The sequence below is a fragment of the Stegostoma tigrinum genome, chromosome 1 (genome assembly GCF_030684315.1).
Source record: "Stegostoma tigrinum isolate sSteTig4 chromosome 1, sSteTig4.hap1, whole genome shotgun sequence".
Classification (NCBI taxonomy): Eukaryota; Metazoa; Chordata; class Chondrichthyes; order Orectolobiformes; family Stegostomatidae; genus Stegostoma; species Stegostoma tigrinum.
This window is the reverse complement of record NC_081354.1, coordinates 2,707,585-2,732,606: the sequence shown is the minus strand read 5'-3', so window position 1 is coordinate 2,732,606 and position 25,022 is coordinate 2,707,585. Positions and strand designations below refer to the sequence as shown.

Here is a 25,022-nt window from a genome sequence, read left to right as displayed (position 1 = left end):
GCACTTAACAAGCAGGACTGTAAAGTTGGACAGTTTCTTCATTTCTTCATTTTTCTGCCTTTACGTTCTATGTTTTGATTTATTTTTGTGTTGTAAGATGGTGCTGATAAGTGACAACACTGTGCAACACTTTTCACTGTATTTTGAAACAAGATACGTGTGCCAATAAATAAATTAAATCAATTCAAAATTATCCATCTGTTTCATTTAAATACAGGATCTGCAACTGAATGAATTGAAGAAACAAGTAACTGCCCTCACCAACCAGAATGAACAGAGTCAAACAACGATAACACAACAAATGTCACAGATTCAGCAGCTGCGTGACCAGTACAATCTTCTCAAAATACAAGGTATGAAGTATTGTGAAATATTCCATTCATCATCCTCGTTTTTTTCTACTTAAAATCGAAGACAACAAGTTGGGGGAAAAAAAAATAGAATTTCCAGAAATCTTCTCATTGACAAATTTAAAGTAAGATTCTTTTTGGACTGGGTGAGCAACAAAATTATGGAGATTGCATGACTTTTTTAAAAAAGTTATCACTGTTGCCAGTTGTTTGGTGCACGTTTTGAAAACTGTTTTTAGCGTTTGGTCAATAGTTGTCTAGAAAGTGGTGAAACGATCCACTGTTTACACAGCGCCTTCCCTCCAAAGATAATGTTTTCAGGATTGTATGACCATCGTTGGGAGGATGTTCGTCATTCAGGAGTGATATTTTTGAATTTCTGAGCTGTGATAGTTTTTCTTTGGCCTTTTTTTTAGTTGATCCCCATTTTCAAGGTGTGCTTTGCTGAAAATGAAACCAATCATTGGTAACAAAGGGTGAAGCTGGATGAACACAGCAGGCCCAGCAGCGTCTCAGGAGCACAAAAGCTGACGTTCCGGGCCTAGACCCTCCATCAGAAAAGGGGGATGAGGAGAGGGCTCTGGAATAAATAGAGAGAGGGGGAGAGGCGGACCGAAGATGGAGAGAAAAGAAGATAGGTGGAGAGGAGAGTGTAGGGAGGGGATAGGTCAGTCCAGGGAAGACAGACAGGTCAAGGAGGCAGGATGAGGTAGTAGGTAGGAAATGGAGGTGGGGTTTGAGGTGGGAGGAAGGGATGGGTGAGAGGAAGAACAGGCTAGTGAAGCGGAGACAGGCTGGGCTGGTTTTGGGATGCAGTGGGGGAAGGTAGATTTTGAAGCTTGTGAAGTCCACATTGATACCATTGGGCTGCAGGGTTCCCAAGCGGAATATGAGTTGCTGTTCCTGCAACCTTCGGGTGGCATCATTGTGGCACTGCAGGAGGCCCATGATGGACATGTCGTCTGGGGAATGGTTCGCGACTGTGAAGTGCAGTTGTTTATTGCGAACCGAGTGGAGGTGTTCTGCAAAGCAGTCCCCAAGCCTCCGCTTGGTTTCCCCAATGTAGAGGAAGCCACACCAGGTACAATGGATACAGTATACCACATTGGCAGATGTGCAGGTGAACCTCTGCTTAATGTGGAACGTCGTCTTGGGGCCTGGGATGGGGGTGAGGGAGGAGGTGTGGGGGCAAGTGTAGCACTTCCTGTGGTTGCAGGGGAAGGTGCCGGGTGTGGTGGGGTTGGAGGGGAGTGTGGAGCGGACAAGGGAGTCGCGGAGAGAGTGGTCTCTCCGGAAAGCAGACAGGGGTGGGGATGGAAAAATGTCTTGGGTGGTGGTGTCGGATTGTAGATGGCAGAAGTGTCAGAGGGTGATGCGTTGTATCCGGAGGTTGGTGGGGTGGTATGTGAGAATGAGGGGGATCCTCTTGGGGCAGTTGTGGCGGGGTGAGAGGGATGTATTGCAGGAGATGCCCAACCGTTGGTATGCAGTCTGAAGCTGAGCTGTTCCTCCACATTTGAACATAATCTGAGTACAATGACATCGGCTCCTAAAAACTGGATTGGTGCAGGAAAGAGAAAAGAGACAAATTAAAACTGGGTCATTCTATAAAATAAAAAAGCAGCTGGAATATTTCAATTTCTGCTGTTGAGACATTGCAAAACTTAACTATTGTCCTTGCTCTCAAAATTAACATCTGTTCCTGTACATTTCACCAGCATCAAGGTATCCATTCAAATATGTTAAAGACTAGTATAATAGACCTCACTTTGGTTAATTCAGGTTCAGAAAGTCTCTAACTTGTTTTGTTGCTTAGGTAAACCACTAGACAACCAACATCTCATTCATAATGAGGCAGCTCAGATCAATGGCATTCAACCTAAAGCAGACATGGAAGAAATTGGAAGGTTGCGAAAAGAAGTTGAAGAATTGAAGAAGCAGCATAATGTATTAGAAGGACAGCTGGCTGAAAAGGAGTCAGAGATTGATAAACTGGTACTAACTGTTTGATATTTTACCCATTAACTTTGTCTGTATGGGAGCCTGGTGCGATGAAATGGATCAGATTGCACACAAGCAGATGTGCAGCCCAGGACATCCTTCCAGAAGCAGTGATTTCATGTAGGCTGTAAACTGAGAATGAGTTTTTTCAGACTTGCGTAGAATTTTGAAGCATAGAAACAAGCCATTTGGCCCATTAGTCTTGTACAAGTTTTATTGCCCCAACCAAGCCTCTCCCATTTTTAATTTATCAAGAGTATCAATGTATTTTGCGATTCTACAACCATTTACCCTGCCTTCCCTTAATTGCATCTGTACCTGTTACTGCACCCATTCCTTGATGGTAGTTTCCATGTTCCAATCATTCTCTCGATTAAGTATTTTATGTTGAATTCCTTGATCACTACTGAGTCTAATGTTTTAGCTTTATGGTCCCTACTTTTGGATGCCATCCAGTGGAGGAGATACCTCTGTATCTACCAGTCAAATGATTTCATATTTTTAAAAGATCTCTGCCAGATTTCCAACAAAGAATCTAACTATCACCCTTTGACATTCAACAGCAGCAGCATCTTCACAGAATCCCCCAGTCAACATTCTGGAGGTAACGTTGTCTGGAAGCTAAACTGGGCGAGCCATGTAAATACTGTCACTACAAGAGCAGGTTAGAGTTTGGGGATCCTGCAGTGAATAACTCACCACCTCTCTCCCAAAGCCTGGCCACTGTCTACAAGGCATAAGTCAGGGGCTTGACATGTTGGAGCAGCAAGTGCGGAGTACAACACACAAGAAGCCTGACGCTCTCGTAGATAAAACAGCCTGCTTGCTTAGAAATACATCAACCAGCCTCACTGCCTCCACCACCAACGCTCAGAAGCAGCAGTGTGTACTATCTACAAGATACACTGCAGAAATTCCCAAAAGTTCCTTCCAAACTCCCAACCGCTGCAGTCTAGAAGGAAAGGGCAGCAGGTACATGGGAACACCACCCTCTTGCAAGTTCCCTTCCAAGTCACTCACCATCCTGACTTGGAAATATATTGCCGTTCCTTCGGTGTCGCTGGGCCAGAATCCTGGAATTCCCTCCCCAGGGCCACTGTAGGTCAACCCATAGCACATGGACTGCAACAGTTCAAGAAGGCAGTTCACCCCCACCTTCTCAAGGAATGGCCCATCTGGTCCAGCCAGCAATGCCCACCTCGCATGAATGAATAAAAAGAAAATGATCTACAGCTCACACGGCTGTGTTCCATACTGTAATCTACACTCATTGAGAGACTTTTTATTCACATGAGGGACATGGGCATTGCTGACTGTCCAGCCCTTTAATTATCTTTCGCTAGTTGCCCTTGTGAAGGTGATGGTGAAGGTGAACTGCTGTCTTGAATTGCTGTAGCCCACATGCTAAGGACTGTGCTAATAAGTGCGGTGTTAACATGGGAAACAGGAGTAGACCATATTCAAATCCGCTCAACCATTCAATCTCTGTGGGCTATTTTCTTTAATCAATTGCTTATACTTTCGAGAGAGCAGGTTGAGATTTTGGCAGCACTAGCTTCTCTGCATGCCTAATGCGTTCAGTTTCACTCTGGACAGTGCAATTTTAATTGTAACTAATTTTTCTCAAGTTTGGCCTGTTGACGCCTTGGAATATTTCAGCATAGTTCTGTAGAAAAGTTTTGAAGTACCGAACAGAATTGAAACTGAGATATCTAATTTAATGATTCTATAGAGGACTGCTCAGTCAACAGGAAACCTAGCTGAAGTCACCACGGATGTTGCTGGTGATCAACAAATGGATCAGCACAAGGTACGGTTTCATTCCTATGTCATGTGTTCAAGATGGTGCATATGATCATTCCAATGTGTTATATTTAACCAGTCATAATTCAGGATTTTAAAAAAAAGCATGCATGTTTACTCACCCCATATAAATCATTGGAGCTCTGTGGAGAACCTGTTAACAGTTGTACACATGATCAAAAAGTAGCTATTATTCTCTTCCTTATAAAGCATTCCTCAAAGTACAAGGGTATGATCTGAGCACAGTGCTCTGCTCCCATTACGTTCATTTTACCGATTTTATTTTCTCAGTACAAGTTAATGACTGGTGCTGCACAAACAAAATTCTTTGTTCATTTCTTCTTTCACTCGGCTGTCCAATAAAATCAGCTGAGAAGTCAAGTGGTCCACTGTAAAGTTTATGCTAGTCTCTCTGAGCTGGCCAGCATGAGAGTCGTAGGTCAGTGACTTTCTACTGCACTTATTTCAGTTTCTTGGGTTCCTCTTGGTCTTGGCTTGGTGATTTCAGAGATTGGGAGTGGAGGTAGAGGAAATGCATCTCAAAACCCATCCATTAGAATCCCATGGTAAGGTGCAGTATTTTACTCTTCCACCTGCTGTGGCAGTGTGCCCTGAAATGGAAGATTCTTGGAGAAAGTTCATTCAGGCAACATGACTACACAGAGCACTTGCACAGTGTTGCGTGGAATTTGATGAAAGTTCGAAGTCACGGCATGGCAGTCACATTTTGGATGCATCCCAAAAGTATTTAACCATTCTGTGAAAATCTCCTTGATTCCTCCTCTCGAAGAATTGTGGATACATTTTTCCATGTCAGCATTTTGTATTTGCTCAGTTTCTAAATGTGGAAAGAGCTTGTCAAGCAACTGTCAGCTATGTCCAGTCAGAACCAGTTTAAGAAATCTGAGGTTTTTACATGCAGCTGATTATTAACAGATGGCAGAGTTTGATGTGAAAAATCAAACTATCTGTATTTTGGAGGTCTGTTTGCTGTAATGGAACGTGACCAAGTGAAATGCTTGTCACTTTTTAACTATAAAAATTGTCACAGTGTTCATCTATCTCAATTTTGTCTTTCCGAGCTTGGGAAATAAATAAAAAGCTGCACAGTTGGTTAAGAAGCACTGAGAAAAGAAAGAAAATAAAAGTTAATATCTGATGTTAAACTGCTTTAGTTAATTTCTGGAGAGTCTGTGTTGACCATTGGCTATATTTGCTCGGAGCCGGGAGCTGGTGAATTAATGGCGTCATGAAGTGTTTTTATGCCATGAAAGGTGTGGGTGATCCATTCTGCATGATTGTCACATTATAAAGAGTATTGAATGGGATGTGAGCCACTCTTTGCCTGTTAGAGCGAATAACTGACAATATTTGTTTGAGCAGCCTAATCCTGTGCATTTTAACAGAAATTACTGATGATTCCTAGCAATAGTGATGACCGTTGCTATATTTAAAAAAGGCAGTTAGAGTTAGCATATTAAATTGATGGGCTTCTCACAAAGATTCAAAACCTTAAAACCAAGTGCAGAGATTAGCCAGCCTCAGGTTGAGACCTAAAGAATCTGGTAAGACAAACTTGGCAGTCTTTCCTTCAATTTTGTTTTTGCTCAGTTGGCTGTCACCTTTGTGGATGTCTAGGCCAAGCTGTCCTTGTGAAATCCTCTGCTTCAAAAACTAAACTTTAGCAATACGTTGTAGCAGCATGCCATGCCAGTTTTCTCCCTTGCTCTTTAAGATGCTTCCTCTGTCAAAAACATTTTTCGCAATTGTCTATTCAGTGTATTCAATCAGACCAAGTATTTAACTGGGAATGGCATCAGAACGGAACCAGTTTCCAACCCCCTCCTGTGCATTTTCCACCTGGAGCAGCATCATGAGAGAACTCATTCCCTTCCTAATTCCGGGGCATTTTCCTCAAGCAGCTGGCCATTCAAGTGGCACTTTGGTTTCCTGCAGCGCTTTTGCATGAATCTTTCACTTATTTGTCAACATTCACTAATCCTTCATTAGATCATATATCTCAGGGCAGAGGATTGTGTTGGCTTGAATGTATTTGAATTCCATTTGTGCCCCACATGATTTTCTCCTTTTCTCTCACCCGTCCTCCACATTTTTCCTGTGAAAACTGGTCCATGTTAGGACTGGCCAATTCATGAGCTGTGGTGTCACTCATTAAAATAAAACTCCTGTTACTGTGTCACCACCATTTAGTTAATATCCTTTAATGGTAAATAGGTTTCCTTGCATGTTCAACTCTACCTGAGGCAGGCAATTGAATATTTCTAACACCATTGAGCATAGGAGTTGCCAGCCACACATGGCAACATATAGAACTGATGCAACTGATTTTTAAGTGATTATGAATTTTCTGTGACTTCGAGCAAATTCTGTTCGATGTAGATAACTTTGTTTCTTTCACTGGGCATGAGAATCATTTGCATTTCACAACTACCTTTATTTTATTCATTCATTTGATGTAGGCATCACTGAAATTTTATTGCATTTATTGTTCATTCTTAATTCATGGTAAGACTAAGCTGTTGACCGTATAATTACGTACAGAAAGTGAACAGCTTTAGAACACCTTCCACCAAATGCAGTTGTTGTGACTTGTGCAAAAAAAAGTATATCTCGTGAAACTTTTAACTTTTTATTGATTTAGCTTATCTTCAAGTACAAACTCATAGAAAAGGATAATGACAGTATTTTTTGTGAATTAATCTGTGACAATCTAAATCTGTTCACTTGCACTTTGGCGTCATATTTAAAGCTTGTGGGCACAGCAGAAGCATCGTTGAGGGACAATGACAGTGATTCTGCAGCAGTGAAGATTGGGCAGCTTGAAAACAGACTATCAGTATTGGAGGATGAGAATAATACATTAAAGGTAAGCTATAAATTAGTCCATTGTGTCGTCATCTTACAGATATTCACTCGACTAAAGCTTTCAAACTGAAGGTGTTTGAAGCTTGAGCTATATGTTTTGGTTGTAGTTTAGTTTTAATATAATTTGTGCTAGGTTGCTTACTTATTTCAACCTGTGTGACTTTAAACCATGGTGTTATCCAACTGCTTAGCAACATTGCAAGATCAGGCCGTTATGGTGATAGCATGACCCATTGTGTTAAATGCATCAACTTCACAATCCATGATATGAACAGCATAATGGTTCACTCAGTTTTTTATGATGATTCTACTCTGGATCTCTACATTCTATACATACTACCACTAAATTATTCTGTATCAAAGATCTCTACCCGTGTCTTCAGAGTAACAGTGTGGAACTAGCAAAATCCATTTGGTTGCACTCAGTCTATTCCAGTTATTCTTTTGTTGTGGTTTTATTATTGGTACAAACTCTTCCTATCACTTTATTGGAAATAGAAGTTACTGGATTAACATCATCCAAACTATGAGAAACATTGCTGAGTAAATTTTATGCATCTCATCAGCCCCTTCTCTGACACAAGACCCTTGCCTTAGATCTAGTTATGCTGTATGCCCCATGCTCAACAGAAAATTGTTTTGTTTTGTTTGGTTTGATTTGTTGTCATGTGTCCCTGAGTACAATGAAGAATTTTGTTTGCGAGCAGTACGGGCAGATTATAGTAAGCAAGGACATACAGATCATAGGGTGCTTGGACAGAATGAGGCATATAAGGTTACACTGCACAGGAGGTGCCCAAAGCAAGGTAAACATGATTGCAGGCCATTGCTCACGACATTGCAGTACTCTGCTAGAGTGGACCCTCTTTTTCTCCCAGCATGTTCTTCATGTTTAAGCAGATATAGTACTGGATCTGCTTTTGTTAATTATCCATCGCACACTTCTTCATTTCACTGGTTTAACCACAGCCACCTGCTCAAGAACAGTTGGAGTTTGGCAATAAACAGTGGCCTTCCTCTAGATGCTCTAATCCTATGAATATTTTTAATATTCCAGATGTAACTTTTGAGCACCAATATCCAATCTCCTTTTTAATCATTTTGACTGAAGATTGCAGGGAATGTGACATGTTATAGGACTAAACTGAATGTCAAGGTTGCAGCTTCATTTGGGATTATTCTGTTTTATTCATATGTACAGGATCAGGTTAAGATCTTGACAGAGGAGAAAAAGTCCCTTGATCAACAGCTTGCATCAACAAACAGTACAATTGCCATTCTCGAAACTGATAAGAGAAAGCTCCAGCAAGAGTTGACAGAATCAAAGAAGGAACAGGATGATCTGTTGGTACTTCTCGCAGACCAAGACCAGAAAATCTTTGGATTTAAGAATCGGCTCAAAGAGCTTGGAGAGCCAGTATGTATGCCGTTGCAGTATTAATATTTTAATGACTAAGTGAGTTTTTGCTGTGCCACTTAATGTGGTTGCATTACAGTCTGTGTGCAAGTTTTATCTCGTTCTTTTTTATTTATGGTGGAAAATCTAAATTGCTCTAATTAGAATCAGGTAGGTATTTCAACATGTTTAGGCTAATACAGTATAATCACCAGAAACCCTAATTACCTTTAACTATTAAATACGCATCAAAATAAATTTGATCAGTTAATTGAGTTTTCTGGCTTTCATATTTGCACAAAACCAATTGGAAGTAAATTTGTTATTCTGATTCATAAATGAATTGCACTTAAATGCCTCTTGCATAGTATGGTCATCATTACAACAGAGCTAAAGGCTAAAGAACTTAAGGGGTTTGATTGGGCAGGATAGTGCAAGAAATGAGGGAGACCGAGAGCTGCTTGAGCGATCATGTGATGACATTGTTTGCTGAGATTAAAGTGATTCCTCCACTATTTAATCTGTAGAAGGGGCACTTCTCACCGTTTTGTTTCTCTTTGGAAGTGCCTAAGGAGGACTGTTCTGTTCCAGTGGTAGGGACTCTACAACTGTACCAGAAGACCTGAGTTCAAGTCCCACTGAGGTGGTAGAGGCATTTAAGATGTATCTAGACGGATACATGGATGGGCAGGGAGTAGTGGGATACAGATCCTTGGAAAAATGGGTGACAGGTTTAGATAGAGGATCTGGATCGGTGCAGGCTTGGAGGGCCAAAGGGCCTGTTCCTGTTCTGTAATTTTCTTTGTTCTTTGCCCCAGAGATGTCGTAGCATCCTTGAACAGGTTGATTTAAAAGTACTTTTTTTTTTTGCAGTGCATAATGGTTTTGCACTGAGGCCCCAGTGATAGAGGTTGGCTGTGTAGAGGCCTTGTCTTGTCCTGACCCAGTTTGGCAAAGACCACTCTCACCCTGTAGTTCACAGCCTGCCATTTGGTGGATGGGCTTTGTCACAAGAAGCGTGTTCATCTCTTCCTGTGATTCTCAATCCTTCATTGGAAGGAAGTCTGCTGCTGGATCTCACCCAGAAAGCTTGCTCGCTCTGCGGTACAAATATACTTAAATAGTACAGTGATTGAAGCAAAGAACATCTGTCTGTTAAAGGGAGGGCCTAGTTAACACATGAGGGAGAGAGCAAAAGAAGCATATGCAAACAGGGTGAGAAAGAAGGATAATAAAATGTGAGACTGGATGAACACAGCAGGCCAAGCAGCATCTCAGGAGCACAAAAGCTGACGTTTCGGGCCTAGACCCTTCATCAGAGAGCAGCAGCATCTCAGGAGCACAAAAGCTGACGTTTCGGGCCTAGACCCTTCATCAGAGAGCTTTGGCCTGCTGTGTTCATCCAGCCTCACATTTTATTATCTTGGAATCTCCAGCATCTGCAGTTCCCATTATCTCTGAGAAAGAAGGAAGCTGATTTGGAGAATAGACTAGTTGGATCAGTTGGCTTGTTGTGCTTTAAATTATTTTATTCACATCCAGAAAATGCAACAGTAGTATGTTAGATGTCATGTTTAGGATTGGGAATGTGAAGTTGACAGAACAAATCTTATTGATTCAAGTAAATGGCCTTTGAGGATGATTTTGAGCTAATTGGCAATTGATTTGAGAGTGCACAGTTTTATTAACCATAAAATATGATCTCCATTTCTTATCTAATTAGATATGGAGTGTGATGCTGAACAATGTTGTTTGGTCTCTCCAGGTTGAGGATGAAGATGACCTGGAGTCTGCTGACCAAGAAGATGATGATGATGATGAAGATGATCCAAACTAATTGCATAACGATGATATACAGGCAGAATGAGGAAATGTAAAGAAGGTCAAAGCTTCGGTTACCACAGGATGCAGAATATAGAAACAGTTCAGAATGTTTTGTTTTTCTTTTGGAAAGGGGTTTTGAAATAAGTTTAATTGTATCTTCTACCAGTTGCAGAAGTTTGCTTACTGGGTAGGAGAGAAACTTTTCATTTTTAAACTATTAAAATTTTAATAATGCAATGTTGTTTTTCTCCATTTAAGGGAAAAAAACATTCCCTCAAGGTACACGAAGCAGATACTTACTGTTGGAGTGAAGAGTAAGCTAACCACCCTTAGTCTACAGTTATGCCTGTATAATTTGACCTAGTGTTGCAATATCTAGAGAATGCATTATTGTGGGAGCTTGCAGACCAACCTGGAGTTTAAAAGCAGCCCTTAAGAACATGGCAAAATGTCAGGTCAAGAAACTGGGCAACTAGATGTCTTGCACAACTCTTCTGTGAGATCTGATTGAACCTTAATAGCTGCTGTTTACCAGCAATTTCATTGATTTACCTAAGCTGCTGTATCTGACAAGTATAAGGGCAGTGTGCTGCAGGAGATCAGTGTGGGCCATCTATTTTGCCGACCTTTGCATCAAGTCAGGGCATTGCCTCTTCAGTGAGGATTTCTAGGTAAATGAAAGTTCACTGGCCTTTCTGAATTGAGGCCGTGCGCTGGGAAGCAGCTGAACAGTTGTTGCCCTGATTCATGTTAGCCTGTCACACACAGAGGATCTAGTGTGCCTTTTACATTGTTCAGAAACTATGCTCTGTCCCTCAGATTCAACAACGCATTGAGATGTATGCTGTGAAGTTAATAACTGAACAATATTTAAGCAGTTTGGAATTACCGGTATTACATTAATGTTGATTATTCACTGACGATACCACAGACAGATTTATTTCTACGTCTATCAGCTGTATTGCAGAGAAATGAGATCCTGTATGATTTATATAATTTATTGGCTGTTATGCCAAATTGGAATAGAATGAGATAGTACACTTTATAGAGAGAGAATGTAATTGTGTTTTGGAAATAAAGTTCATATCTGAGAGAGTTCAGATAAATGTTTTTACTAGTTTCATGCAATGGAATTTTTATAACATTCTGTCCCATTAGAGGTTAAACAAGATCAAGTTATTGTTGTACAATAAACATTATCTGACTTACTGGAATGTTATTTACTTTTGGATGTGACCAGGAATACGAAGTGACTAACTTGATGTTGGTTGATTTCCAAACAGATTTTAATAATTGCTCTACCGAGTTGACTGTGCATTTCACTGTTTAAATGTAGTAACAAGAAGTGTTATAGCCTCTGACACATCCCTGATCTTCATTACTCCAACATGGGCATTCAGTTTCCTGAACCCCAATAACAGGAATTCCCAATTTCTCCAGCTGTTTGCCTCTCTGTCAAAAGTTGAATAATGGATCAAACCTCAATTCACCTGTCCTCATGTCTCCTGTAGCTTGGTGTTAATTTTTTTTAAAACCCTTCTCTCAAACTGCCTTGAGATGTTTTATTCTCACTATGATACAGCACAGAAGGAGACAATTTAGCCCATCATGATGTTGTGCTAGTTCTCTGAAGGAGCAATTTACCCAGTATAACTTGCTTGCCTTCTCCCTGTAACACTACACATTATCTCTTTTCAGGTAGTAATCTAATTGCTGCTTGAAAGTCTCTACCGCGTCCACCAGCACACCCTGGATCTCAAACGCTTGTTGTGTGATAATTAAGTGTTGTTGCTGCTCCTGCCAGTTGTTGTAAATCTGTGCCCTCTGTGTCTCACTCTTTTCATCAGTGGGAACTTTGTCCTTCTCTACTGTCTGGACTCCTTTTCTCATAACCTTAAATAGCCCCACCTTTTCCGATCTGTCTACATTTAATATCTCAGGACTGATCTATTAGTGCATCTGATTCAAACATCCATGATGTGCTGTGGGCCACCAGCTGCAGAACTGGTTTCAGTCATTATCTGATCTCATGGTGCAGAATGTAGCTATCTGGCATTGCCATTGAGCTGAACAAGAAGTAGGAGAGAATGCCAGGAGCAGCACCATACAGAGCACAAAGTGATCGGTCAATGTGATAAAGCTACTATGCAAGACTACCGTAAGGTGAGTTCTACAGTACACTGCAGCACTGGCATCCACCTGACGAAAGGGAAGACTGTACAAGTCAGTCCTCTTGGTTTACTGTCCATTACCAGAGAAGTGATGGAGGGTATCGCACTGAAAACACTACTTAGTGGCAATCACCTCTAACAGCTTCCTGCTGAAATTCTGCCAGAAATATTCAGTGCACACTTCATTACAGTCTTGACTCAAATTTGCATAGAAGAGTTAAACTCCAGAGATGCAAATCGTGACCTCCCTTTTATGTTTTTAACCAAGAATGAGACTAAGCAGCCCTAGCAAAACACAAGTCAGTGGGAATCAGGGGAAACTCTGATTGTAGAGGTTATACAAGGGATCATGGCTGAGACTGTTGGAGGTCTTTCCCATCAGCTCTCGGGTATAGCCATTTACACAGCTTAGCGAGGCTTCTCCAAGATCTTCAGCATCTTGCATACCAGCCATCTTATCTAATGGAAAGGTCAGGTCTCTACCAAAATGTTAGCATTTATAACAGCATTACTGGCTCGTCCACCTAATTGCTCTTGAGGATATGGTTGAACTGTTGCAGTCTTGGAGTGTAGAGTCTCATGTTGCTGTTTAGGGAGTTCCAGGATTTTGACCCTGTGCCAATGAAGTAACAGGTATATATTTCTAGCTGAGCAAGGGGAGAGACTTTGAACAATTCAAATGTGATGGTATTCTTATGTATCAGCTGCAAAGTTAATTTTGCCACCACATTGTCTGAGACATTGTGTTTTGCAGTGTATGTAATCGTTGGGCAATGTACTGAGCTGCTTCTACCTGTGCAAAGCAAACAGCTGTCTGCCAATGTAGCCACAGGAATGAGTTTATAATAGTTATTTCATTGTGCAAAATATGCACTCCTTCATGTCTAGACAAAAAGCATTTTGTGACTATCAACTGTTGGGAGTGGATAGATGTGCTCGCTATTACGGTTTACTCCTGAAATCGATCAGATTCATAAACATAAAGATTAGAATCTATATTAGAATATATAGAATCATAGAATCTGTACAGTGTGAAAACAGGCCATTCACCCCAACAAGTCCACACTGACTCACCTCCCTACCCTGTAACCTTGCATTTCCTATGGCTAATCCACCTAACCTACACATCCCTGGGCATTACGGGTAATTTGGCATGGCCAATCCACATAACCTGCACATCTTTGGACTGTGGGAGGAAACCGGAGCACCAGTGGAGAAAGGCAACTATGTTGAGTTTGCACAGAGGCCGGAATTGAACAAGGGTGCCTGGCACTGTGAGGCAGCAGTGCTAACCACTGAGCCACCTGACGTCTTTTGCTTAAGTAACTCTTAAATTCACATTTGCAAGGGGTATTTATTTGCAGGACTAGAATTAAGGTTATTTTTCCATCAATAGTTTTGTAAAAAAAATTAGTCTGTTGTAGTCTCCTCAGAATTACGTATGAAAATTTGGCGATTGTGGGTTTGCTTATTGGAGAGCCTGATCTTGGGTGTTGTGATAACTAGATGATATTCTGGATAAGTTGGCTTCCGGATCGAGACCCACCCTTTAAGACAAATGCCTATTTATGAAATAGGGGCAGAAGTAAACCGCTCATCCCCTTGAGTCTGTTCTGCCATTCAATAAGATTGTGATTGATCTGTTTGTGTTTTGAATTCCACTTTGCCACCTTCCCTCACTGACCATTGATTTCCCCTGCATGCCAAGAATCTGACCACCTCCACCTTTAGAAGTATTCCAGGACCCCTCAAACCTTGCAGAGGTGGAGCTCAGAAACTGGCGATATTACACCCTCAACATATGAGAGGCAAGATTGCAAAAGTGCTGACTGGGTTGAAGCTGAGTTATTGTCAAGGATCCCACTCTCATTAATTGTAAACTAGGTACAAGATAGAAAACAGCACTGAGTCTCTTGAACCAAATTCAAGTACGGATAGGTGGTATGCCAATGACTGCTGTGATGTAAGGTGTGAAATTTTGCATTTTTAACTCCTGGTCTCAGTTTTGGTTTGTGTGTAATTGGTAGTTTAACAATTAATATCTTAGTATCTGGAGCCAATTTTTTTTTTTAAGGGGGTGTGTGTACCTCAAGTGACATTGGAAATTTGCATTGTGAGATTGTTTCACCATCCCACTCAAAACAATGTAAAGCATTAGCTTGCTTTTGGTTTAGAAGGACTGGGAATTGTGTATTTTGCTTAGGAGAAATACTCATAGCTTGGAACATCTTAATTAAAGTTTGTAATAAGAACAAGAACAGAGATTGTTCAAAACAGTTGAAACATAGGTTAGCTTAGTGTAAGGGTTTCAGTTTTTGGTTAGAACTAAGTATTTGGTTAGAACTCTGAAGGGGTTATTTGAAGCTGATGATGTCAAAGCTCAGTTGTGTGAATAACTAAGAAGATGGTGTCAGACTCTTAGAACCAACATTGAAAGCAACAGAGATCATTGGAACTGCAGATGCTGGAGAATCAGAGATAACAAGGTGTAGAGCTGCATGAACACAGCAGGCCGAGCAGGGTCTAGGCCCGAAACGTCAACTTTTGTGCTCCTAAGCTGCTGCTTGGCCTGCTGTGTTCATCCAGCTGTACACCTTGTTATCTCTACCATTGAAAGCGACAGTTAAGTCGAGCCTTTAGATGTGAAAGATAATGTTACTCTCTCAACTATTTAATTACTGTAAAATATATCGTTAGAAATAAATGAAACTTTATTTACCATGTCTTTTGAAATCTTTCAAACTGTTTTGTAAGTAGATTAAACAAGCAATCATTTCTTTAGCATAATAAACTGGTTTTATCAATAAAATTGAAATCTGCATCAGTGTGCTTGTATCATCTCATTGAATAAAAGAAAACTAAATATGACCTAATAGACCAGATTTCAGTCTAGTACCTGACTTGTTCAATAGTAACATCATCTGGCATCGTAACATTACCAATTACAACGGGGCAAAAAATGTAGATAACCTTCGAGTCGGGGAGTGCAAGGGCATGTGTAACAGGATCAAATGGCACCAGGTCCATCAATGAAATAAAATGATACATAGAAAACAAAAGTGGCAGTTTCAACATTAATAGCAATAAATAGGGTGGAGGAATCAATAAAGTGACACCTTCAGATGTCCTAGAAAGAACATTCATAGAAGGAGTTCATAGAGCATGGAACCGTACAGGCCCTTCGGCCCACAGTTTTGTGCCAAACTTCTACCCTAATCCTAAGGTCTATCTAAGCTCCACCCCTCCCTTATGCTACCATCCACGTGCCTATTTAATAGCCACTTGAATGCACCGAATGAGGCTGACTCCACTACCCTCTCTGGCAATGCATTCCAAGTCCTACCACACTCTGAGCAAAGAATCTACCTCTGCCTCCCCTGTATCTGCCTCCACTCACTTTAAAACTATGCCCCCTTGTGTTACCTCCATGCTTGGAAAAAGTCTCTGGCTGCCCACTCTGTCTGTAGCTCTGATCATTTTGTACACCTCTATCAAGTCATCTCTCATCCTTTGTTGCTCTAAAGAGAAAAGCCCTAGCTCTCTCAACCTTTCCTCGTAAGACCTTCCCTCCATTCCAGGCAACATCCTGGTAAATCTCCTCTGCACCTTTTCCAATGCTTCCACATCTTTCCTGTAATGAGGTGACCAGAACAGGACACAATATTCCAGATGTGGCCGAACCAGGCTTTTGTACAGTTGGGGCATAACTTCACGGCTCTTGAACTCAATCCCTCCATTAATGAAAGCTAACACACCATACGCCTTCTTAACAACTCTATCCACCTGGGTGGCAGCTTTCAGGGAACTGTGGACATGAACCCCAAGATCCCTCTGCTCCTTCACACTGCCAAGGAACTTTCTGTTAACCCAGTATTCTGCTTTCAAGTTTGTCCTTCCCAAGTGAATCATCTCACACTTTTCAGGGTTAAACTCCATCTGTCACTTCTCAGCACAGCTCTGCATCCTATCAATGTCTCTTTGTAACCTAGAACAGCCCTCCGCACTGTCCACAACATGACCTGCCTTCATATTACCCATGAACTTGCTAATCCACCCTTCCACTCCTTCATCCAAAACATTTACAAAATCACAAATAGAAGAGGACCCAGGACAGATCCTTGTGGTACACCACTCATAACTGAGCAGAATGTTGAATATTTTATGTCCACTACCACCCTTTGTCTTCTAAGGGTCAGCCAAATTCCAAATCCAATCTGCCACATTTCCCCCTATCCCAAGCCTCCTTACCTTCTTCATGAGCCTACCATGGGGATCTTTATCAAACTCCTTACTCAAATCCATATATACCACATCCACTGCTCTACCTTCATCCACGTGTTTGGTCACCTCTTCAAAGAGTTCAGTAAGGTTTGTGAGGCATGATCTATACCTCATAAATCCATGCTGACTATCACAAATCAAACTGTGCCTATCCAAGTGATCATAAATCCTGTCTCTCAGAGCCCTTTCCAATAATTTGCCCACCACTGACATAAGACTAACTGGCCTGTAATTTCTGGGGTTATCCCTATTTGCATTTTTTAAAAAGGGAATGATGTTTGCCTCTCTTCAATCTTTGGGCACTATATCCATGGACAGTGAGGATGAAAAGATCATCGCCAAAGGCTCTGTGATCTTGGCCCTCTGTTCCCATAGAATCCTTGGATAAATCCCATCCCGCCTGGGGGACTTTTCTATCTTCAGCTTCCTCAGAATTCCTAGCACATCTTCTTTACTAACATCGACCTTCTCTAGCCTACCAGCCTGTTTCACTCTGTCCTCCTCTACAACTAGGTCCCTCTCAGTTGTGAATACTGAAGAAAAGTATTCATTAAGGACCTCTCCTATCTCTTTAGGCTCCGCGCACAAATGACCTTTCCAACCCTTGATTGTCCTATCCTTTCCCTGGTCATTCTCTTATTCCTCACGTACGTGTAAAAAGCCTTGGAGTTTTCCTTGATCCTATCTGCCAAGGTTTTCTTATGCCCCCTTATAGCTCTCCTAAGCCAGCCCTTCAGCTCCTTCCTGGCTAACTTATATCCTCCCTGCCTGCCAGGGACAAACATATCGAGCACACGCAGTGTGCATTCCTTAAACAATCTCCACATTTCAATAGTGCCCTTCCCTGACAGCATCTGTTCCCATTTTATGTTACCCAGTTCTTACCTAACTGTATGTAATTACCCTCCCCCCAGTTATAAACCTTACCCTGCTGTATGTACCTATCCTTTTCCATGAGTATTGTAAAAGAAACAGAGTTATGATCGCTACCACCAAAATGCTCTCCTACCAACAGGTCTAACACTTGGCCTGGTTCGTTGCCAAGCACCAAATCCAAAGTGGGGCCTCTCCTCATGTTGGTCTATCTACGTACTGTGACAGGAATCCTTCCTGAACACACTGGACAAAATCCGCTCCACCTAAATAATTACAACTAAAAAGTTTCCAATTAATATTTGGAAAGTTGAAGTCACCCATGACTACAACCCTGTGATCTCTGTACCTTTCCAGTACCTGCCTCCCAATCCACTCCTCCACTTCTCTGCAACTATTAGGGGGTCTGTAAAAAACCCCACCTAATGCGTTAGTTCCTAACACCTTAGCCTGCATTTCATGGCAGAGCCGGATATTGTACGCACAGTGAAGAGGTTTAACAAAGTTATCAACTCTTGGCATGGACAAAGCTGTAGCTTACACTCTACGCCAAATCTACTCAGCACAGCAACCTGACATGCGAACAATCAAAGAATTGTGTTCGCTGAAATCCGAAAAACACACACAATGCTGGAGAAACTCAACAGTTCTGACGACACTGTGGAGAGAAAACACTTGATGATTCTGGTCTAGTGAACCTTCTTCAGAACTAATTGTAGGTAGGAAAAGGTTGGTATGTAACCTGAAGATGGGTTGGGGGGAAGATAGGGAAGGGGGGAGGGAGGTAACAGTAAACAGATGGAGTTTGGAGAGAGAGAAAAACAGTTGGGAAGACAACGAAATGGCCAATGGTCAGCCTGAGAGAACAACTAGCTGTTAATGGGGATTATTAGTGGTTGACACTTGTGTTTGGTGGCAGCCCATGTGATGATAAGGCCTAGTGTGTGAATGTTGGGACAAGGACCTGAGAGAAGTTTGTCAACGCATAAAATTGTTGAACTTTTATATTTGTTACAACTTTATCCTGAAAGCTGCAGGGCCCCCAGGTGGAAAATGAGATACTGACATTCCAGCTTGTGCTAAGCTTTCCTGGAGCACAGCAGCAAGCCCGAGACAGAGATTTTTGCCGGGGGACAGGGTCACAGAGCCATAGAGGCATACAACACTGAAGCAGACCCTTCGGTCCAACATGTCCATGCTGACTATAATCCCAAATTAAACTAGTCCCACCTGCCTGCACTTGGCCCATATCACCCCAAATGTTTCTTATTCATGAACCTATCTAAATGTCTTTTAAACATTGGATTTATCCCCATATCCACCACTTCCTCTGGGCATTTATGCCACACATGAACCACCCTGTGTTAAAAAAGTGCCCCTTATCCTTTTTAAATTTTGCTCCTCTCACCATAAAAATATGCCCCCTAGTCTTGAAATGCCCCACTTCAGGGAAAAAAAAAATCTCCTGTCACTCACTTTATCTATATCCCTCATTATTCTTCAACCTCCATAAGGGTCACCTCTCAACCTCCTTCAGTTCAGTGAAACAAGGCCCAGCCTATCTAGACTCTCCTTATAACTCAAACCTTACATTCCTGGCAGCATCCTGCTCAATCTCTTCTGAACCCTCTCCAACATAATAATATCGGCCAGAACTGAACATAATGCTCCAGAAGAGGCCTCGCCAACATCCTGTACAACCTTAACATGACGTCCCAGCTCCTCTACTCAAAGCTTTAGGCAATGAAGGTATTCATGCTAAATGCCTTCTTAGCCACCTCCCCCCAACCAATTATATGTGATGCACACTGCGAAGAATTATGTACCTGCACCCCTAGGCCCCTCTGTTCTACAACACTGCCCAAGACTTTACTTTTAATTGTATATGTAGATCATAGAATCCCTGCAGTGTGGAAGCAGGCCCTTCAGCCCAACAAGTCCACACTGCCCTTTGAAGCATCCCAACCAGGCCCATCCCCCTATAACGCACACATCCCTAAACACTACGGGCAATTTAGCGTGGCCAATCCACCTAGCCTGCACATCTTTGGACTGTGGGAGGAAACCGGAGCACCCGGAGGAAACCCACGTAGACACAGGGAGAATGTGCAAACCCCATACAGTCACCTGCGGGGCAGCGATTGAACCTGGGTCCCTGGCGCTGTGAGGCTGCAGTGCTAAGCACTGAGCCACCATGCCATCTTGCCTTTGCTTACTTTACCAATATGGAATACCTTGCATTTATCCAAATTAAAGTCTATTTACCTCAGTTCAACCCAATGACCAAATTAATCAAGATCCCTTTATAATTTTAGATAGCTTTCTTCACTGTCCACTATACCACCAATTCTGGTGTCATCTGCAAACTTATTGACCATGCTTTCTATATTCTCATCCAAATCATTTATATAAATGACAAACAAAAATTGACATCGCACTGATCTGTGTGGAATACCGCTGGTCACAGACCGCCAACATGAAAAACAACCCTCCACCATCACTCACTGCCTTCAGCCTTTATGCCAATTTTGTATCCAATTGGCAAACTCAGCCTGAATCCCATGTGATCGAACTTTACTAATCCGTTTACCACATGGAACCTTGTCAAAGGCTTTACCTAAGTCTGAGTAAACAATGTTATCACTCTGCCCTCATCAGTCTTCTTGACTACTTCCTCAAAAATCTCAATCAAGTTTGTGAGACATGATTTCTCTCATGCAAAACCATGTTGCTTATCCCTAATCATGCCATACCTCTCCAAATACATATAAATTCTATATTTCAGAATCACGTGCAATGACATGCCCATCGTTGAAGTCACACTCACAGGTCCATAGCTCTCAAACTTCTCTTTACATCCCTCTTAAACAATTAGCAACTTTCCAGATATTCAGCACCTCACCTGCATTTATAGTTGATATTGCCCTGCAATTTCCTCCCTAACTTCCCACAAAGCCCTTGAATACACGAGGTAAGGTATTTTAAAGCTCAGAGATAACAAGGTGTAGAGCTGGATGAACACCGCAGGCCAATCAGCATCAGAGGAGCAGGAAGGCTGACGTTTCGGGTCTAGACCCTTTTTTAAAGCTCAGAGTCATTTTCGTAGGCAGAACGTAGATGTTCTACAAAGCAGTTGCACAGTCAGCCACTTGTCTCCGCAGTGTAGAGGAGACCACTTTGTGAGCAGCGAATACAGGAGACTAGATTGTGGGAAGTACAGGTAAAGTTCTGCTTCACCTGGAAGGTGTATTTAGGGCCGTGGATACTGAGGAGGGAGGGGGTAAACAGGCAGGTGTTACACCTTCTGGAGTTGAATGGGAAGATGTCATGGGATGTGGGGAGGTGTTGGAATGAAGGAGGAATATGGATGAAGTTGCCTGGAGGAAATCGTCCCTATGGAAGGCTGACAAGGGAGGAGAGGGGAGTATGTGCCTGCGGTGGCATCCTGCTAATGACGCTATTGATATGGATGCTGTTGGGATAGTAGGAATAGTAAATACATGACAGGAAGTGGGGTTAGGAGCTCAGCAATATCTGTCTCAGGTTTGCTGCAGTGCTCCAGTGAAACTCAGTGCAAACTGGAAGAACAAAGCCTCATTTTCTGCTTGGAGACCCCTGCAGCCTTCTCAGCTCACTATTGATTTCAACAATGTTTAGGGCTTGAGGCACCTTCTTCCATGTCCTTTCCCCAACCCTCACACACCAGCCTTCATCGTCACATCAGCTGCTACCGCACACAAGGAAATGTCAGTCACTAACTGTCTCCAGCAGCAGCTATTCTCCCAAGCTGACCTTCATCTCCCAACTGCTGTTCTCTCTCTATCTCTGTCTCTCTCTCTCTCTCTCTCTCTCTCTCTGTCTTTCTGACTTTCTGTCTCTCTCTCTCACTCTCTCCCTCTGTCTCTCTCGCTCTCTGCCTCTCTCCCTCTGTCTCTCTCTCTCTGTCTTACTCTCTCTCTCCCCCACTCTCTCTCTCTCCCTCTCTCTCTCTGTCTCTCTCTCTTTCTGTCTCTGTCTGTCTCTCTCTCTCGCTCCCACACCCCCCCTCTCTCTCTCTCTCTCTCTCTCTGTCTCTAGGCTCCATCTCTACCTGACATTTACTCCTCCCGCTGCCCACCCTCACTGCATCTTCAGCATATACCCCAAACTTTTCGTTGCCACAATCAGTTCTGAAGAAGTGCCACTGGACCGGAATTGTTAACTTTGTTTTCTCTCCACAGATGCTAACGGACCTGCTGAGTTTCTTCAGGGATCTGACTGTCGTGCAGCATCTACACCCAGCTCCCTACCTCCCTGCGGGACAGCAGGGTGGACAGGAGGCAGAGACTGACTCTGTATAAGAACAAGAGTATCCCCAGTGACTGCAGCAGGTCTGGAGGTATCTCCCTCTGTGCGGAACTGTGTGAGGCTGTTTCTGATTCTGTTGCTACGATCAAACTGCAGATCCCAGCTGAACATATCCACGTGGAATCTCAGGGTGGCTTCAGAACTGGGTGTTCTACAATTCCAAGCTGCCTCTCAGCACGGGGCACTTAAAAACAGAGCAAAACTGTTGATTAAGGAGGCTGATGTCCGTTGCCTTCAATGATATAATGGCATTTGATCATGTGAGCAGAGTTGGTCTATTGAGAGCTCTGTGGAGAATTGGCTCTCTGACAAGCAGGCCCAGTGTGGTCTCCTGCTTTCCTGACAAAATGGTGGGCGAGGTACAGGGAAACACCCAAAATTACTCAGCAATTAACAGCCACAACATCTCAGTCTTTTTAATGCAAGTAAATTCTTTAAAAATCTTCCCCAAGTCAGAATAGATCTTGCGATTAATCTCTGTGTTAACGACTGTCCTCACTTCTCCCATCCACAACCTGTTTGTCTTTCATTGCTTTTGATGTTCGTATTTTAATTTATTCTTTCATGGAATGTGCCCTGTCCCTAGTTGCCCCCTTGAAAATGTGGGGGCGAGCTTCCTTGTTGAACCGCTGTAGTCCATGTGCTGTGGGTTGACCCACAATGTCCCTTAGGGAGGGAATTCCAGGATTCTGACCCAAAGGCACTGAAGGAACGGCGATATATTTCCAAGTCAGTTTGGTGAGTGGCTTGGAGGGGAACTTGCAGGGGCTGGTGTTCCCATGTATCTGCTGCCCTTGTTCTTCTGGATGGAAGTGGTTGAATCTGAATGGTGCTATGAAACAAGTTGTCCGCATTCTCCTGTGTGGTGGAGAGTACCGGATCAGAATCGATCCAGGCAAGGGGAGAGAAATAAGGCCCAGGGCCTTGGCTATTGCTGTGACACTTTTGAAATGTGCCACTGTATTTAGTGGTTTGTGTAATGCTGGTCTCTGATCCCTCTGCTCCCCCACACTAGTTAGATCCTTCCATTACAGGTTGTATCCGAAATTAATCATTTCTTCCCAGATTACAATAGCTCATATTTATTGATATTGAATTTCATTTTCCAATTATGCACAAGTTCATTAATTTCCTCTTGTAATTTCAGTTATTTGTTGTTTGGGTGTGACTGTTGCTGACTCAGCAATATTATTGTCCTTGAGAAGGCCCTGGTAAACAGTCATCTGCTATCCATGTGATGCCTGTACAGCCACTGTGCTATCCTGTGCTTCACCCCTCACCACCTGAAGACCATACAGCGCACCTGGATAATATCCACAAATTTACCAACTGTGTTTTTCATTCCAAAATCCAATTGATCCTTCTGGGACCGTGCTTCCCAGAGGTATTGCCAATCATGTTTTGCTACTTGGTCAGGAACTGAGCAACATAGAATCTCACAACACGGAAGCAGGCCATTCAGCTCATTGGCCCTCCAAAGAGTATCTCACTCTGCTACCCTATCCCTGTAACCCTATATTTCTCTTGGCCAATCCACCCTAACCTGCACATCTTTGGACTGTGAGAGGAAACCCACACAGACACGGGGAGAATGAGCAAACTCCACACAGACAGGCACCCGAGGGTGGGATTGAACCGGGTCCCTGGTGCTGTGAGGCTGCAGTGCTAACCACTGAGCCATCCAACAGTTGACAACTTGACAACCTTTTCCCTTGTTAATAAAATGTGAGGCTGGATGAACACAGCAGGCCAAGCAGCATCTCAGGAGCACAAAAGCTGACGTTTCGGGCCTAGACCCTTCATCAGAGAGGGGGATGGGGAGAGGGAACTGGAATAAATAGGGAGAGAGGGGGAGGCGGACCGAAGATGGAGAGTAAAGAAGATAGGTGGAGAGGAGAGTATAGGTGGGGAGGTAGGGAGGGGATAGGTCAGTCCGGGGAAGATGGACAGGTCAAGGAGGTGGGATGAGGTTAGTAGGTAGCTGGGGGTGCGGCTTGGGGTGGGAGGAAGGGATGGGTGAGAGGAAGAACCGGTTAGGGAGGCAGAGACAGGTTGGACTGGTTTTGGGATGCAGTGGGTGGGGGGGAAGAGCTGGGCTGGTTGTGTGATGCAGTGGGGGGAGGGGACGAACTAGGCTGGTTTAGGGATGCAGTAGGGGAAGGGGAGATTTTGAAACTGGTGAAGCCCACATTGATACCATATGGCTGCAGGGTTCCCAGGCGGAATATGAGTTGCTGTTCCTGCAACCTTCGGGTGGCATCATTGTGGCAGTGCAGGAGGCCCATGATGGACATGTCATCTAGAGAATGGGAGGGGGATTGGAAATGGTTTGCGACTGGGAGGTGCAGTTGTTTGTTGCGAACTGAGCGGAGGTGTTCTGCAAAGCGGTCCCCAAGCCTCCGCTTGGTTTCCCCAATGTAGAGGAAGCCGCACCGGGTACAGTGGATGCAGTATACCACATTGGCAGATGTGCAGGTGAACCTCTGCTTAATGTGGAATGTCATCTTGGGGCCTGGGATAGGGGTGAGGGAGGAGGTGTGGGGACAAGTGTAGCATTTCCTGCGGTTGCAGGGGAAGGTGCCGGGTGTGGTGGGGTTGGAGGGCAGTGTGGAGCGAACAAGGGAGTTACGGAGAGAGTGGTCTCTCCGGAAAGCAGACAGGGGAGGGGATGGAAATATGTCTTGGGTGGTGGGGTCGGATTGTAAAATTCCATCCCCTATTCCCAATTCCTCAGCCTCCGCCGCATCTGCTCCCACGATAAGACATTCCACTCCCGCACATCCCAGATGTCCAAGTTCTTTAAGGACCGCAACTTTCCCCCAACAGTGATCGAGCACGCCCTTGACCGCGTCTCCCGTATTTCCCGCAACACATCCCTCACACCCCGCCCCCGCCACAACCGCCCTAAGAGGATCCCCCTCGTTCTCACACACCACCCCACCAACCTCCGGATACAACGCATCATCCTCCGACACTTCCGCCATTTACAATCCGACCCCACCATCCAAGACATTTTTCCATCCCCTCCCCTGTCTGCTTTCCGGAGAGACCACTCTCTCCGTCACTCCCTTGTTCGCTCCACACTGCCCT

The 25,022-nt window shown here is 43.3% G+C and overlaps 1 protein-coding gene across 5 annotated transcripts in view; it reads left to right on the top strand.

Annotated features, from left to right (window-relative positions):
- The window catches only part of uso1 (USO1 vesicle transport factor), a 73,261-nt gene extending 61,793 nt beyond the window's left edge, over window positions 1-11,468 (top strand). For all 5 annotated transcript variants that reach the window (XM_059647315.1, XM_059647244.1, XM_059647280.1 and 2 more), the window contains 6 exons: window positions 218-353; window positions 2,167-2,345; window positions 4,084-4,161; window positions 6,925-7,041; window positions 8,242-8,457; window positions 10,202-11,468. In XM_059647315.1, the coding sequence (XP_059503298.1) occupies window positions 218-353; window positions 2,167-2,345; window positions 4,084-4,161; window positions 6,925-7,041; window positions 8,242-8,457; window positions 10,202-10,273 (798 nt within the window). In that variant the 3' untranslated portion in view covers window positions 10,274-11,468. The remainder of the gene's footprint in view (window positions 1-217; window positions 354-2,166; window positions 2,346-4,083; window positions 4,162-6,924; window positions 7,042-8,241; window positions 8,458-10,201) is intronic.
- The last annotated feature ends 13,554 nt before the right edge of the window (window positions 11,469-25,022 follow it).